Below are 16,627 nucleotides of genomic sequence, written 5' to 3'. Positions count from 1 at the left end.
CATGGGTAGACAAACATTATAGAGGAAGATGTAGGGAGATTTGAGCATATGTGAGAATACAGAATTTATAAACATAATCAACATTACGAAAAAGGGTAAAATAATAGTATGGAGAAAATTTGTAGACTGATAGATAAGAGAGTTAGTAGGAGGCATCGAGTGATATAGGCAGTGTGGTATAAGCAATTTTGTCTAAGAAATAGGAATAAAGAGAGTGAGCCAGGTTTGAAATAAGTCAAATAATAAATTTGGCTTTGTGTAACATGTATGTAACTGATTAAGATGAACTTTTGATAGTTCTTTATTTGTTGTTAAAGTTTAAAATAGTTTAAAGTTTAAAACCTCATGTTTATGTAAATGTTTATATTTGTCTCTCTAAATAGATTATTAGCTTATTGAGACTGGCAGCATTGCAACTTAAACTTCATTATGTCTCCTTTGCTTTGCTTTGAGGATTTAGTGAATGCCAACTGATTAATTTTGTTGATCAGCAAAACACCTGATAGATTTAGAGGCCCTTTCACTCAGAGGCTAGTAAGTACGCTTGGCCTCCCAAACGTCTTGTTAAGAGTGGAATCAGACTCAGTTTAGTTTCAGAATCTCAGAACGTTTTTAAAAAGAGGTGTGAGCCAATAAGAAGGAAAAGAAGAAATTTATGAGGAGGCTTACTTGTTATCAAGCCCTTATAATGAGCTTGCTCCACAAATAAGGTAATGATACAGTTTGCAAAGTAAAACAGTATAATTCTAATTTATTGTTATAGTTACTACTGTTGCCGTTACACCCATTTTTAGATCTGTTGTAAACCTCCTGAATATCACTCTGAAGAAGTAATTCTTTTCTTTTTTTTTTTTTCCAGAAAATCTTGAATTATTTTGTGTGTGTCCTCATGAAATGTGTAATACTTTGTGTGCTGTATGTTTTTTATAATGTATTTTATTTTTTTATTATTGGGGTATAGTTGTTTTACAATGTTGTGTTAGTTTCTACTGTACAGCGAAGTGGAGTTCCCTGTGCTATACAGTAGGTTCTTATTAATTATCTGTTTTATACATATTAGTGTATATATGTCAATCCCAACCTCCCAATTCATCCCACTGACACCCCCCCCACCCCCAGCTTTCAATAAGTTTTCTTTTCTTTTCAATAAGTTTTAGAAGTAAGTATGGAGACAGTGGTGGAATGGGTTGCTGTAGATGTTTGTTGATATTCTAGTGTACTGAGAAAGTAGCCTTCCATTCCTAATTTACTGAGTGATTTTTATCAGCAATGAGTGTTAGAGTTTGTCAAATTTTTTTCTGCATCAATTGAGATAATTGTACTTTTTTTCTTTTTTCTTTTGTTAATATGGTGAACTACATTGATTTATTTTTAAATGTTAAACCCAACCTTGCATTCCTGGGATAATCCTACTTTGTCATGGCATTATTTTTTAATATATTGCTGAATTAGATTTGCTAATATTTAGTGAAAGATTTTTGTGTCTGTGTTCATAAGGTATGTTGGTCTATAGTTTTCTTTTTTTGTAATATCTTTGGTTTGGGGATCAGATAATGTTGGCCTCATAGAATGAATTGAGACTTGTTTCCTCCTCTTTTATGTTGTAGAAGAGTTTGTATAGAATTGTTTTTTTTTTTGTTTTTTTTTTTTTCCTTAAATGTTTGGTAAAATTTACCAATGAAACTATCTAGCCCTATAGTGTTCTGTATGAGAAAATTTTTTCTTTTTTTACTATAAGTTCAATTTTTTGCATAGGTATTATAGATATATTTCTTCTTGAGTGAGCTTTGGTAGTTTTTGTCTTTCAAGGAATTTGATCATTGCCTCTAAGTGGTCAGATTTATTTACAAAAGGTGTTCACAATATTCCCCTTAGTAACATTTTAATGGTTCCAGGATCTGTAGTTACAACTCCTCTTTAATTTTGATATTGGAAATTTGTATATTATCTTTTTTCCTGATCAGTATGAATAAAGGTTTATCAATTTTATTGATGTCTTCAAAGTACCACATTTTTTTTTTTTTTAATAAATTTATTTATTTATTTATTTATTTTTGGCTGTGTTGGGTCTTCGTTTCTGTGCGAGGGCTTTCTCCAGTTGTGGCAAGCGGGGGCCACTCTTCATCGCGGTGCGCGGGCCTCTCACTGTCGCGGCCTCTCCCGTTGCGGAGCACAGGCTCCAGACGCGCAGGCTCAGTAGTTGTGGCTCACGGGCCTAGCTGCTGCGCGGCATGTGGGATCTTCCCGGCCCGGGGCACGAACCCGTGTCCCCTGCATTGGCAGGCGGATTCCTAACCACTGCACCACCAGGGAAGCCCCCAAAGTACCACATTTTGGTTTCATTGATTGTCTTTATTGTTTGCCTGATTGTATTTTGTTGATTTCTGCTCTTTATTTTCTTCCTTCTTCCCTGTTTGGGTTTAATGTATTCTTCTTTTCTTAGTTTCTTGAAGTGTAAGCTTTTGTCTGCTAAAAACTTTGTTGCTTTATTTGGCTCCCAGAAGCAGTCCTCTGCATGTGTGAAGTCCAGGTTCTTGGCTTCATGCATGGAACATCAAATAACAAATGTACAAGGCTCAGCGGCTACAGAAGGTAAACTCACCTCTCTAAGGTTCTTCCCTCTCTGGAATTAGGTCCTTTTCCTATAGTTTTTGCTTTTTCAGCAGCTGTTTGCTCCCTTGATAGTGATTACTTATGTATATTATTCAGTTTACCAGTTTAATGTGAGGGTGCTAGTTGGCCTCCAGCTACTCTTCCAGCCCAGAAGTGGACCTTCCTTAAGTGGATTATGTTTGAGTGTTCAGTAATTTGGTCATCTTCTAGGAGTGCATATTGGTTCACAAAAGCAAGTTATTCCAAGCTCACCTAATTTTCTTTTGAAGTTAGTTCTCATAATTGAATAGCAGAATGCCATAGGCATACAATCTCAGGAAGACAGTTTTTTAAACCTTTTATGCTATGCCTGTGGACAGGATGGAAAAATATAAGATGAATGATAATATATTTAGGGGGATTTGTAGCTGATTGAAATACTTACAATAAAGAGTATTGGCAGATTTGTGCCAGTTGTAAGGGAAAGTTTTAGTTTAATATTTTTAGTAATTATTTTAATGAAAACAAGGCATGGTTTAAAATTTTTGTTTTGTGAAGGAATTTAAAAAGTCTGTTTCTCTTGATGGAAGACACCTAAAAAAAGATCTTGATGAGTTAAAAAGATCTTGATTGTTTTTACCTGACTGTGTACTTCAGAACTACCTGAAGATTGTTTAAAACAGGGGTCCCCAACCCCCGGGCCGCGGACCGGTACCAGTCCGCACAGCAGGAGGTGAGTGGCTGGTGAGTGAGTGAAGCTTCATCTGCCTTTCCCCATGGCTCGCATTACCGCCTGCACCATCCACCCCACCCCCACCCCCCGTGGAAAAGGTGTCTTCCAAGAAACTGACGAAACTGGTACCTGGTGCCAAAAAGGTTGGGGACCGCTGGTTTAAAATATAGAAATACCTGGATTCCAGTCTGTATACATACTGCATCAAAATGTTAAGGATGGACTGGGTTGGGAAGAAGTTTTTCAAAACAGGATTCTAAAGATTGTGATGGAGGGACTTCCCTGGTGGTCCAGTGGTTAAGAATCCTCCTTCCAATGCAGGGGACACGGGTTCAATCCCTGGTCTGGGAACTAAGATCCCACATGCTGTGGGGCAACTAAGCCCGTGTGCCACAACTGCAGAGCCCATGCACTCTGGACCTGAGTGCCACAGCTAGAGAGAAGACTACGTGCCACAACAAGAGATCCTGTGTGCCACAACTAAGACCCGATGCAGCCATAAATAAATATTTAAAAATGAACAAAAAAATAATATTGTTTTTCCATTGTTGCTTTTAATAATTTTTCTTTGTCTTTAATTTTTGTCAATTTGATTACTATGTGTCTTGGTGTGTTTCTCCTTGGGTTTATCCTGCCTGGGACTCTCTGTGCTTCCTGGACTTGGGTGGCTATTTCCTTTCCCACGTTAGGGAAGTTTTCGACTATAATCTCTTCAAACATTTTCTTGGGTCCTTTCTCTCTCTCTTCTCCTTCTGGGACCCCTATAATGTGAATGTTGTTGCGTTTAGTGTTGTCCCAGAGGTCTCTTAGGCTGTCTTCATTTATTTTCATTCTTTTTTCTTTATTTTGTTCCACGGCAGTGAAATCCACCATTCTGTCTTCCAGGTCACTTACCCGTTCTTCTGCCTCAGTTATTCTGCTATTGATTCCTTCTTGTGTATTTTTCATTTCAGTTATTGTATTGTTCATCTCTGATTGTTCTTTTATTCTTCTAGGTCTTTGTCAGACATTTCTTGCATCTTCTTGATCTTTCCCTCCATTCTTTTTCCGAGGTCCTGGATCATCTTCACTATCATTATTCTGAATTCTTTTTCTGGAAGGTTGCCTGTCTTCACTTCATTTAGTTGTTTTTCTGGGGTTTTATCTTGTTCCTTCATCTGGTATATAGTCCTCTGCCTTTTCATTTTGTCTATCTTTCTGTGAATGTGGTTTTTGTTCCACAGGCTGCAGGATTGTAGTTATTCTTGCTTCTGCTGTCTGCCCTCTGGTGGATGAGGCTATCTCAAAAAAATAATAAAGATTGTGATGGAAACTTCCAGTTAAGAATTATGAGTTATATTTAGTGGTATGCTGAAGCTGTCTCACATAGGCTTGTGACGATTATCTGCATCTCTTCCCAATCCTGTGTTCAGTGTTGGTAGCTTGAAATTGGCCATGATGGGAGTATTTACATTATAGAAATCGGCAAATGCTACAGATTAGTCCCATCAAATTGGAGAACATTTACCAACACACTACTAGTTAAATGTAATAGAATGGGTTAGATGTGAAGTTTAAAAAACCTGTAGGATGGAAGAATGGGAGCATAATTACAGTTAATATAAAAAAAAGACCCTAGGGATTTACCTGTTTCTTTGATTTGAGCCAGGAGTAAGATATAACTTTCACAAAACGTTAATGCTCTGTATTAAGTTGTGTAGAACAAAAAAAAGTGATAATACTACTATGCAAAGCCCTAATCAGACCATCCTTTTCCTGGAGTATGAGGAATGATTGATTATAGGTGCTATGTTTTTAAATGGATATTGAACTTTTCTAGAAATGAACCACTAGTATATGGAAATGAGTTTGAAAACTGTTGTAGGGGTAAATGAATGAAGAAAAGTTGAGCATAGAGTACTTAGAGTAGCTCTGATGATGAACAAGAATAAGAATTATTTTATATGACCTAGATAAGTTAGAACTTGGATTGGTGGGTATGGAGTGGCATATTTTGCTTGTTAGAACTTTCAAATAATTAAAATTACCCTAAAGTTAAACTGATTGAGATATAGTGAGTTGGGAATTGGTTGTCAGGTGGTTACTACACACAGTTATTGGAGGGAATTTTTGCATTTGGTAGGAAGCTGGACTAGTTCAGTAATTTTTAACCATGGTTGCATATTAGAATCACCTGGGGAACATTAAAAACAGAACAAAAAGACCCTCAGTATACAGGCTGTATCCCAAATTGACTAAATCAGAATCTTGGGACTTGGGCATCTGTATATTTTAAAGCTCTTCAGGTCATTATGATGTGAAGCCAAGTGTGAGAATCCCTGTATTAGGCAAACTGTAATATATTTTCCAACTTAATTTTCCAACATAATTTTGACCATTGGATGGTAACACTTTGTTTTCCTGGACTAGATTGTGAATAATCTACGTTTATAAAATACTTAGAAGACCTGGGATATATAGGTATCTGGGAAATGTGTAGACATAGACTTATTGAATCTAAGAACAGAGGGTCTAATTCTGGAAGCACTAGTGAAACATTTGTATGATAATTTCATAATGATTAGTATTAAAATAATTGATTTAAAGTCTAACATGTTTAAGTCAAAATGCATTTAAAAATTTTGGAACAATAAAGAAAAAAGTTGAATATATTTAGAGTTTTATTTCCTATTTCACATTTTTAAATGTGAAGACAATATTAGCAAGATGTTAATCATTGTTGAAGCTGGGCTTTGGGCATGTTGGGGCTTATATTATTCTCTACTTTCTGCTTTATTAATTTTGAAATTTCAATAAATAGTTTTTAAAAACCCAGACTAATGCTAGTCTTATAATACATTGAAAGGGTATGCATAGCTGGTTTGTCCTGAAAACATTACACATTAGAATTCAGTAGTTTCCTCTTTTAAAATTGCTTCCTATGTAATTTTATGCTGTTACAGTCTTTCTAGGAAAAACGAATTATTGGTACATTAGATTGGTTGATTGGAGCAGAGACCCTTGGAAGCTCACAAAGCTCCATGAAATTCTGTCAATCAGAATATTAATATCTGAAGTAAGAGAGTGTAGATTATATTAGCTAATAATATGCAGAGAGAGAATGTTTCCCCTATGGCCAGAAAAACCTCTGGAGTGCAGAGCTCAGCATTAAGAATGGTTGTGCTAATTCCTGCTTCTTTTTTATGCACTAGTAGACTGTAAGGATCATGCTTAAAGTAATGAATGAACTGATGAATAAAATCCCTGTTCCCCTGGGTGGGGATGGTGTGAGGGGAAGCCTCTTTTTCCTTCCCCTTCCACCCTCTCTGAGTTCCTTTCTTCGTTTCCTTTTTCCTCTACTTCTGTGCCCACTGCCTCTCTGTATCTCTCTTTCTTAGTCTTTTTCCCTTTTACCTGCCCCTTCTCTGTCCTGATATCTGGGTCTATCCTTGCCTGTCTTTCTCTTTCTTCCTGACAGTTTCTCCTTGTCTCTCTGACTCACTCTTTCCCCCTTTCTCTCTCCCTTTCTTTCTAATGCTGTCGTACCCTTTCTGATCCTCTCTTCTGTGTTTACCCCCATCTGTCCATCTATTTCTGTCTGTTTCTCTCTCCCCCCATCAGTATCTCCCTGTCCTTGACTGTTCATCAGTCTGTTTTTCTGTCTGTCTGCCTTTTGGTCTTTCTCTTCATTTGACAGTTTGTCTCTTGTTCATCATTTTGTCTCTCCTTATTTGTCTTTCTCTCTTTGTGCATCTGTCTTCCTCTCACCATCTGTCTCTGTCTCTTCCTGTCTTTGTGGTTTTCTTTTTATTGTTCTCTCTGCTGTGTTCTGTTCTAAGCTCTCCTTGTTGCTCATGCTTGCTCTCCCAAACCTCCTGTCTGTCCCTCACTCTCTTTCTCTCCATTGCTCATTATCTGTTACTTGTTCACTCTCTATTAATAACTTTTTACTCATTCTTTTATAGAGTAGTCATTGTTAATATTTTATGTACCTGAGGTGCCCAAACTGTGCACAGAGATATTTTACATTTCTGAGGGAAATACAGCATTACTTGACATCTGTTGGAAACTGCTCAAACTACTAGCACTAAGTAGTTCACAATTTCATTGTTAGATCTCACTACCTTCCTTTTGATGTTATATATTTGTGAAGATGAATTTTCAGTGGCTTTTGAGATAAAATGCAAGTACTGTACGAAAACTACTGAAATCAGGGAATGAAGATGGTGGTGTCCAATGTGATATCAGTGTTTGAGAAGGTAGGTAGTGCCCAACACGACACAAATACTTATTAACTTATTTTGACCTAACTATTTAGTGAATGGAAAGTATTAGGTGTTTTCCTGGGTCTGAGGTCACCATGATAAAATTACTGGGACAGATTGTGGTGTGATTCAAGTAGATTCTGAAACTGTTTTCAAAGTGGATACAAACCGAGGTATATTATGTGACCCATGGTTATAATGGGGGACTTGATAAAAGCACAGATTCCTTGTATGGAACACACTTCAAGTTAGAGGTGAGTGTAATTCCTGAATATAGTTCCTGAGTAGGAAAAACTCACTTCTCCTGTGTGTCTCTCCTTTACTACTTGCCCAGAACTTCATTTCTGACGCTTCTGGTCACCAAATGTATGCCCCCCACCCCCCAGCAGTTCTCTGTGATACCAGCTAGTTGTCCTATAATTCCATTCAATTCTGGCACTATCTATTTGGAGTTAGTGTCAGATCCTACAAGTTAAGGACTCAGTCCCATGAGACTGGCCCAACATTCCCCCCACTTCAGACGCCAATCCCAGGTTGTCATCTGTACTTCTGACTGAATGGCTATAAATCAGGGTTTCCACAACCCCCTCCTTGGGTCCTGTAATTTGCTAGAGTAGCTCACAGAACTCAGGGAAACACTTAATGTTTACTGTTTATTATAAAAGGATATGATAAAGGATACAGATGAACATCTAGATGGAAGAGATACATAGGGCAAGGTATGTGAGAAGAAGTGCAGAGCTTCCATGCCTTCTCCAAGCACACCAGTCTCCTAGCAACCTGGAAGCCTTCTGAACCTTGTACCTTTGGGATTTTTATACAGACTTCCTATCATGTAGGCATGATCCATCACTGACTCAATTTCCAGCACTTCTCCCTTTCCTGAAGGGGAGGGAATGGGGCTGAAAATTCCAAGCTTCTAATCACAGCTTGGTCTTTCTGGTGATCAGTTGCCATCCAGGAGCCCACAGAACATGTCATCATCGACAGAAAAGATGTTCCCATCACCCAGGAAATTCCAAGGGATTTAGGAGCTCTGTGTCAGGAACCAGGATCAAAGACCAAACATTAGAACAGAAGATGCTCCTAATGCTCTTATCACTTAAGAGATTGCAAGGGTTTTAGGAGCTCTGTGCTAAGAACCAGGGAAAGATCTGTGTGTGTATGTATGTATGTATATATATTTTTTCTATTATTTCACAGTTCCCAAAATGTATCATCTTAAAATTTTCCTATTGACTTAGAGTAGAACTTTGGTAATTCTGTGACTCAAATCACTCTTAGTTCTTAGAGTACATCTCTTTTTTTGGTTCTGTGTGCAATTTACTACCCTGTATGCCCAAAGACTTACAGCCACTTTTCTCCAGTAATTGTCCTGGTATACTAACCATCAGCTGTAGGTCTCCTTGGATCAGCTGTAATCAGAGACCAAATTTAGGGATATCACAGTGCCTGTGTGACTGTGGAATAAATATGTCTTACCACCATCCTTTCCTCTTGATTATAGTGTTAGACTGTCTTTGTTCAGGTGACCCTGCCAACTTATGTTCTATCTTTTTATGGCTGTCAGCCTGAGTACATCTATGTTGTATTTATAGCAGTTCTTTAGCTTTATATCTGAAATCTTTCTCTCAGGATAAAAGGTTTCTACTGGACTTTTACTCCATCAAATTTTGTTAATTTTTGCAAATTCACATCAACAATCATTTGTTTGGCTTTGAGATTATGCTTTATGTATTATAATTAACTCTGAGATGCTTTCCAGTTATATAATTTATGGTTTTATGATGGCAGATCTATAACGTTTGCATTTTTCTAGAAACTGATGCATATTAAATTCTTTTAACACTGGCAATTATAAAATACATTCTTGAATTATTAACTCTATTACAAAGTATTACTTTTATTCCCCAGTAGAACCTTAGGACCTTTATCTTTCACCCTCCACTTTTTATATGGTTGTTGCACATTTTGGTTCTACACATATTTTATAGATTTATTTATTTATTTATTATTTATTTTTGGCTGCATTGGGTCTTCTTTGCTGTGCACTGGCTTTCTCTAGTTACGGTGAGTGGGGGCTACTCTTGGTTGTGGTGCGTGAGCTTCTCATTGTGGTGGCTTCTCTTGTTGCGGAGCACAGGCTCAGTAGTTGTGGCTCGTGGGCTCTAGAGCGCAGACTCAGTAGTTGTGGCGCACGGGCTTACTTGCTCCACGGCATGTGGGATCATCCCGGACCAGGGCTCGAACCCGTGTCCCCTGCATTGGCAGGCGGATTCTTAACCACTGTGCCACCAGGGAACTCCTACCTTGATATTCTTAAAAGGGTATTTAAAAGTCAAAATAATCCTTCCGAATACTTACTGTTTCATTATCAATTCAAAAATGAAAGGATCTTTAAAATAGATTATAAAGTCCTTGACTTATAAATCCAATATCTGAATGATCAGTGAGTCTGCTTTATGGTTTGTTTTTTTTCTCTTGGTTATCATGTTTTCTTCCCTATTTCATTATATGCAGAACATTGTATTGATATATATAATAGAAGCTTAGAGAATTCAGATGATATCATCCTTGACTAGAGAGGATTCTCCCTTTTCTCTGTTAGGCAGATAGGTGAGTGGCTGAGTACCTCAATCCAGTCGGGGTTGAGCCAGGTTTGGGCTTCGGTGCACTTTTCATAGTTTCGCTAAAACGATAGTTGGTCTTTTTCCTAAGCCCTGGTGATTTTGATTGAGAACGTGGCTTATCTCTGTCCCCTCTGCCCTGAAATGCTGTAGGAAGTCAGCTCTGCTTTTCAGAGGTTCTCAGCCCTCCTGCCACCCATGTACCTTTAAAACCTGGCAGTTGTCTTGAGGAGCAAGTGTACTGATGAGTTACGTACTTGAGGCAAGACCCCTCCCTCTATCAGGCTTTTGTGTCCTAAACTACTATACCCTCAAGTTTTATGATCCCATATAACTACTAGAAGCTTTGTGAGTTTCTTTTTCCCCCATCACAGATTCCCTGTCTGGGTCAAACCCAATCCATAGCCCATGCCTAAGTCAGAAATTAGTGAGTTTGGAAACAAAAAAGCAACTGGTGATCATCAGCTCTACTCTGAACAGTTCTCCTTGGTCTATAAGTCTTTATGGCTCCCACAGCTCTCTGTTACTTCTACAAATAAGATTTTAAAACTTATCCAGCCTTTTCTAGTTGTTGCATTGTAAGTGTTTGTTTTGACCTACTACATTCTTTTTTTTTTTTCACACACACACACTGTATTTTATTTTTACAAGAGATAAGTAGACTGACACCAAGCATTGTACGTGGATGACCACAACAAAAGCAACAATGATTGCAATTACCAAACATGAAACACACTCATACTATGTCATAATATTGACATTCAGTCCAGTAATCCTCCACTGTAACAGCTCCTTTACTTTGCAGTGAAAATTGATTTGTATATTCTTTGCCTCTGAGTCCTTGTGGGATTTTTTTTTTTTTAATTCAAACAGAAAGTCACAAAAATTACACTCATCCTCATCAGTTCACTCAGTCCCATGTAATTAATTTTTTTTTTATCTTGATCTTTTGTTAGCACTTTTATGAGTTCATCAGTTTTTCATTAGAGTTCTGAAAATGCTTATTCATTCAGTTCAGCAGTACAGTCAGTTACCAGAAACCTGTACTTGTCAGAGTCTTTTCCATGAATTTCTTGAAGATGAAACCCTTTTATAGGAACATATTTGCAAAAGCATCAGAGTACACCCAGAACTGTCTGTAAATGACAAAAGACTTAAAAATGACCACGGTTAAAGATTTGATGAAAGTTCATAATAATGCAGTTGACAAGAAAATTAGTTATTTCTGAGATATACATTTTAAAGTAATAACTAGGATTATGACTTATAACATTATACCAGAACATATAAGATTTTTAGAAATTTCATGTAATGTCTGAAACATTTATATTAACATATTTCCATACAAATAACCCAATGAAAGTTTAGTATTAGTTGTTTTGTTTGTTTGTTTTTTTATACTGCAGGTTCTTATTAGTCATCAGTTTCATACACATCAGTTTATACATGTCAATCCCAATCGCCCAATTCAGCACACCACCATCCCCACCCCACCGTGGTTTTCCCCCCTTGGTGTCCATACGTTTGTTCTCTACATCTGTGGCTCAACTTCTGTCCTGCAAACTGGTTCATCTGTACCATTTTTCTAGGTTCCACATACACAGCTCTCTGTTACTCCTACAAATAAGATTTTAAAACTTATCCAGCCTTTTCTAGTTGTTGCATTGTAAGTGTTTGTTTTGACCTACTACATTCTTATTGAAAGTAGGAGTTTGTAATTATTTTTTTGAATTAAAAGGATGCTATAATGAGTCATTTTTCAAAATATAAGCTTATTTCTCACATATAATATGATTTAGATGAATCATTTATCTGTCCTCACATACATCTTTTGACCTTTACTCTTGTAAAATCAGTCATTTTTGTTCAAGATACAGAATATATTAATGATGGCCGAGATGACTTCAGTAGGGAAAGGTAGCAGCAGATGTAACATAAATTTTGCAAAGGAGCTGTTGGACAGATATGATGAGAAAAGACAAGGGAATTGAAGATTGTGGTCACTGTAAAGTAAGCATTTTTGAAGATTTTTGAAGTCAGAATATTCTAAAGAATCAAAAGTTCCAGTAAGGCATAGTTTCTCTCCTCCAGATGCTTTATTCTAATTGGGAGATTTGAGTTTAGGACTGAGTATATTTTAAGTGCCATTTGAAAAAAGGACATGCAACAGGTAAGTTTATTGATAAGAAGATGGTAGGGAGAAACAGTATATATAATTGGTCTGGCTGAAAGGTCAAAAAATTATATTTTCTTATACTAGTTCTTTCTTAGTAGTTAAATCATTTTATTAGTTTTTCATTCTTTTAGCAGTATTTATTGAGTACTTGTCCTATGCAAGGAGATAAAATTGTAAGCAAGACAGATACCGTCCCTGTAATTGTGGAGTTTATAGTCTAATAGAGAAGCATCAGACTGGTACTCAACTTTGTTTGTAATAAGGAATCTGAGAAAGTACAGGATTCTTTGTGAGTGTATGGTGGGAAATTTGATGAATTGGGGGGTGGATAAGTTGAGAGGGTTTCTTTGAGGAAGTGGCCTTTGAATTGAGGGATGTAGAGGAATTAACTGGCAAGGGGTATAACTAAGGAGTTTTTATACATTGTAGGACTGGGTTCAAAGATATATCCCAAATGTGAGAATACCTAAAAATGCAGTCTAAACTAATAAAAACCTGCTGTATAAAAAAAAAAAAAATGCAGTCTAGACATCTCTCACAAAAGTCTCTGCTATGGAATTTAATCAAATAATTAATTTACATTATTCTTGCATACTACAAAAATGTGTACATTTCTTAAGTAGAGTATGTCACATGATTTTCATTGCAGCAGGCAATCTTGTGGGACATACACCTTTCTTTAGGTGTTTAACAAATTTCTTAGTAACTGGAAAAACAATGTAAAAATTTGACTTTAGCAATTTACTCATTTATCGAATACATAATGCATATTATAAATTTGATACCATCTATTGCAAAAGTTAAAATTTATTAGGATCTACACAGGTAGGCCTTAATATTGGCAGCCATCAGTTAATTAGTCATCAAAATAAACATAGATTCCACTGGAGTTTTGGAAATTTATTTTGGTTCTAGCTCTACCTTGTAGAAACTTTCCCATATTAGGGAAAGTTTAGATTGTTAAATTTACTTTTTTTTGGTTTTGTTTTATTTGGCTCAGCAAAGGAAGTAGCTATAAACTTTTCTGCAGAAATAATTAAATAAACCTTTAGAAATCAAGATTAACCCATTCAGTAGGCATTCTAGTACAAATTCTGTTGACTTTTATACCAACTTTTTTTCTGCCACCCTTGTAAATCACCTCGAATTGTATCCTGTTGGAGGTCCTGGGTTCCTTTGTTTTTTTACTTGATGTTGGCTACGTGTAAGCTTAATAGCATTGATGCTCTATGTGATTTTTATGACTGCTTAAGAATTGTATAATGAATTGATATTTTATAGATAGTCAACTAATATGCCCAGAAGAGGCAAGAGAAATATACAAATGATAGACATAAGATTAACTGATGTACAGTAGAAGCCTTATTCATCGTTAACAGATAGATGGTACTGTTTAAATATTAATCAAAAATATTTGTTGAGTGCCAGACATTTGGATGTTAGTTCTCCCTTCAAGGATCTGTTTATTTCTTCAGAGAGATAAGGCTGTGTAATTAGATGATTACTTGGGCACTCCATGTTTTTGTAGTTCTCTGCCCCGAATGACCTATCAACATGGATATACAAATAGTAGTATTAAATCAGATTGAATACAGTGACTTATTTTCTTTAACTCTAATTTTTCCTTTTTATTCTGCTACATTCTTTCATTGTGCAGAAAAATTTGAAATATTCCTCCTTGTTTCATAACTTGACTCTTCCCCTCTGTGAGCACCCCAGAATTTATCTTCTAATTGCCATGTTTACCTTTACCACAACATTGTATTATAATTAGGTTTGATCATGTAAGATAATTCTATAAGACATCTCTGTGTAAGATAATTTTGGATGTATTTTGCTTCTTTTATCTATAACACAATAATATAATATAATATTAATGATCGATTAATTTGATCAGATGCCTTTTCAGTATCTATTAATATCATATGGGTTTTCTATTTTAATTTGTTAGTATAATTGATTATTGATAGATTTATTGATGTTTTACTTGCCCCCCTTTACATTTCTAGAATAAACCATGCCTGGTAATAGTATATTAATTACTCTTTTGAACGTCTCTAGTTTTATTTTATGTGGGTTTTTGTACCTGTATATGTAAGCAGCACACAAGTTACTTAGGCTCTCTGTGCCTCGGTTTCTTCACCTATAAAATATAGATTATAGTAGTTACTATTTCTAGTTTTGTATGAAGATTAATTGAGGTAACATATGAAAGTCCTTAGAACAGTGCCATGCCGATAACATGCTCAGATAAGTTTCAGCTATCATAACTATCATTTTTTTCCCTAAGTGGGGGGTGAATGAGATGGTGAAGCCATCTGATCTTGAATGGTAACTTTCCAGTCATCTTTTCAATCATTTCTATAGTAATTTGACTATTCAAATTTACTACTTATTATTGAATCATTTTGGTGATTCATATTTTGCTGGAAAATTATTCATATTGTTTAAGTTGACAAATAATGCCATACAGTCACTTGGGGTATATGTTTTATGTCTTTTAAACTCTCCTCTATCTGTGCTTATGTGTCCTTTCTTCTTCTTCGTCTGTTTTGCTATCCCTGTTTTCCTAATAAGTCTTTTGGATTTATTTAACACCCCCTACACCTTTTTTTTGTTTTTTTATTGGATTAATTTTACCTTTTATCTTTATTGTTTAGGCTTAATAGGTTTTGGTCCAAATTAGTCTCTTTTGCTTTTTATTGCTTTCTACATTCTTTGAAATTTCCTTGTGGTACCTTCTTTTAACCAAGGGTTACCCAAGAGTATGTTTCTTTTTTTTTTTAAAGATTTAATTTTATTTATTTTTGGCTTTGTTGGGTCTTTGTTGCTGCGCACGGGCTTTCTCTGGTTGTGGCGAGCGGGGGCTACTCTTTGTTGTGGTGCGCCAGCTTCTCATTGCGGTGGCTTCTCTTGTTGTGGAGCATGGGCTCTAGACGTGCGGGCTTCAGTAGTTGTGGTGCCAGGGCTCAGTAGTTGTGGCATGCGGGCTCTAGAGCGCAGGCTCAGTAGTTGTGGTGCACGGACTTAGTTGCTCTGTGGCATGTGGGGTCTTCCCAGACCAGGGATTGAACCCATGTCCCCTGCATTGACAGGCAGATGCTTAACCACTGTGCCATCAGGGAAGTCTGAAGAGTATGTTTCTTAATTTCTAAGTAGTTAGGATTTTTTAAAAAATCACTTTGCTTTCAAGTATGTTTTTTTATTGCTTTTAAGCCTTTTTTTTTTGTCTATTTCTTTTATTTGTTTGTCTTTTGCTCTATTAGCTCCTGATGTAGAGAGCAGGAATTTTACAGGATATGTTCATGTGTGGGATTTTTTTCTCGTTAATAGTGAGTCCTTTCAGTCTGGACATCTAGGTCTTTATATAATTTGTTTAAATTTGTTTATATGTATATGTGTGTGTATATATATATATATATATATATACACATATATATGTGTTTAGATCTGTTTAAATTGTCTCTCCCTTTAGACACCTACCATTTGCATTTTAGGTTTCCTGGATATGTCCTTAAAGTGTCATGTTTTTACTCATGTTTTCTGCTTCAAACTTTTTGTTCTGGGCTTAGAGATATTTTTTCCACTGTCTCTTCCAAGATACACGTTTGGGTTTGAGTGGTGAACATCAACTGAATCATTAATTAGGAAATCATGGGGTTTTTTTTTTTTTTTTTACGGATTGAGAGAATTTATTATTCCTTATACAGAATTTAGTTGTCTAATTATGTTATTCATTGTTTTATCTTTCTCCTCCAGCATTTTATTTCACTGAGTCTTCTTATTATTCTATATGCTGATTATTCTACTTGTTATTTGCTCTACTGGATCCCTTTGTCTTTGTTGGACCTTTTGAATTTGGGTCTAGTGGTTAGACAGTATGAATTGGTGGGAATCCTGTGGGTGGTTGAAAGCAAATGAGTTCCTACCCCCATGGATCTATAGAGGTATAGACAGGCAAGTTATTGTCAGTTTTCTTCTGATGCAACTAGAGGAATACTTCTATTTGCTGTTCTCTCTGTATTCTCTGTAGGGATACTCAATCCACCCATTTATTTTTATGAGGTTAAGGAGGTGTGGACCACTAATACTAGGCTGATGTTGATCTTCTCTTAGGTTTCCACAGTGTTCTAAATGCTGAGGGCCTCCCAGAGCGGCCTAATTTTTCTTCCTCTTCCTAAACTCCAGTGTTCTTCAACAATTGCATATCCAGCCCATGAGGGAGAAGACCACACCAGTTATCTCTGCAAGGATC

The 16,627-nt window shown here is 36.3% G+C and overlaps 1 protein-coding gene across 4 annotated transcripts in view; it reads left to right on the top strand.

Moving 5' to 3' along the window:
- XPR1 (xenotropic and polytropic retrovirus receptor 1) overlaps positions 1-16,627 on the top strand; it is a 198,998-nt gene that overhangs the window by 56,142 nt on the left and 126,229 nt on the right. For 3 of the 4 annotated variants that reach the window (XM_082465311.1, XM_082465313.1, XM_082465314.1), the window contains one exon: positions 2,502-2,592. The exons of the other annotated variant lie outside the window; for it this stretch is intronic. In XM_082465311.1, coding sequence (XP_082321437.1) covers positions 2,502-2,592 — 91 coding nt within the window. The remainder of the gene's footprint in view (positions 1-2,501; positions 2,593-16,627) is intronic. 4 annotated transcript variants of the gene reach the window in all.

The sequence above is a fragment of the Balaenoptera physalus genome, assembly GCF_965194825.1.
Source record: "Balaenoptera physalus genome assembly, chromosome: 1".
In the NCBI taxonomy this organism is placed as follows: domain Eukaryota; kingdom Metazoa; phylum Chordata; class Mammalia; order Artiodactyla; family Balaenopteridae; genus Balaenoptera; species Balaenoptera physalus.
The sequence above is the reverse complement of the archived record's forward strand: the minus strand, read 5'-3'. Positions and strand labels throughout refer to the sequence as shown.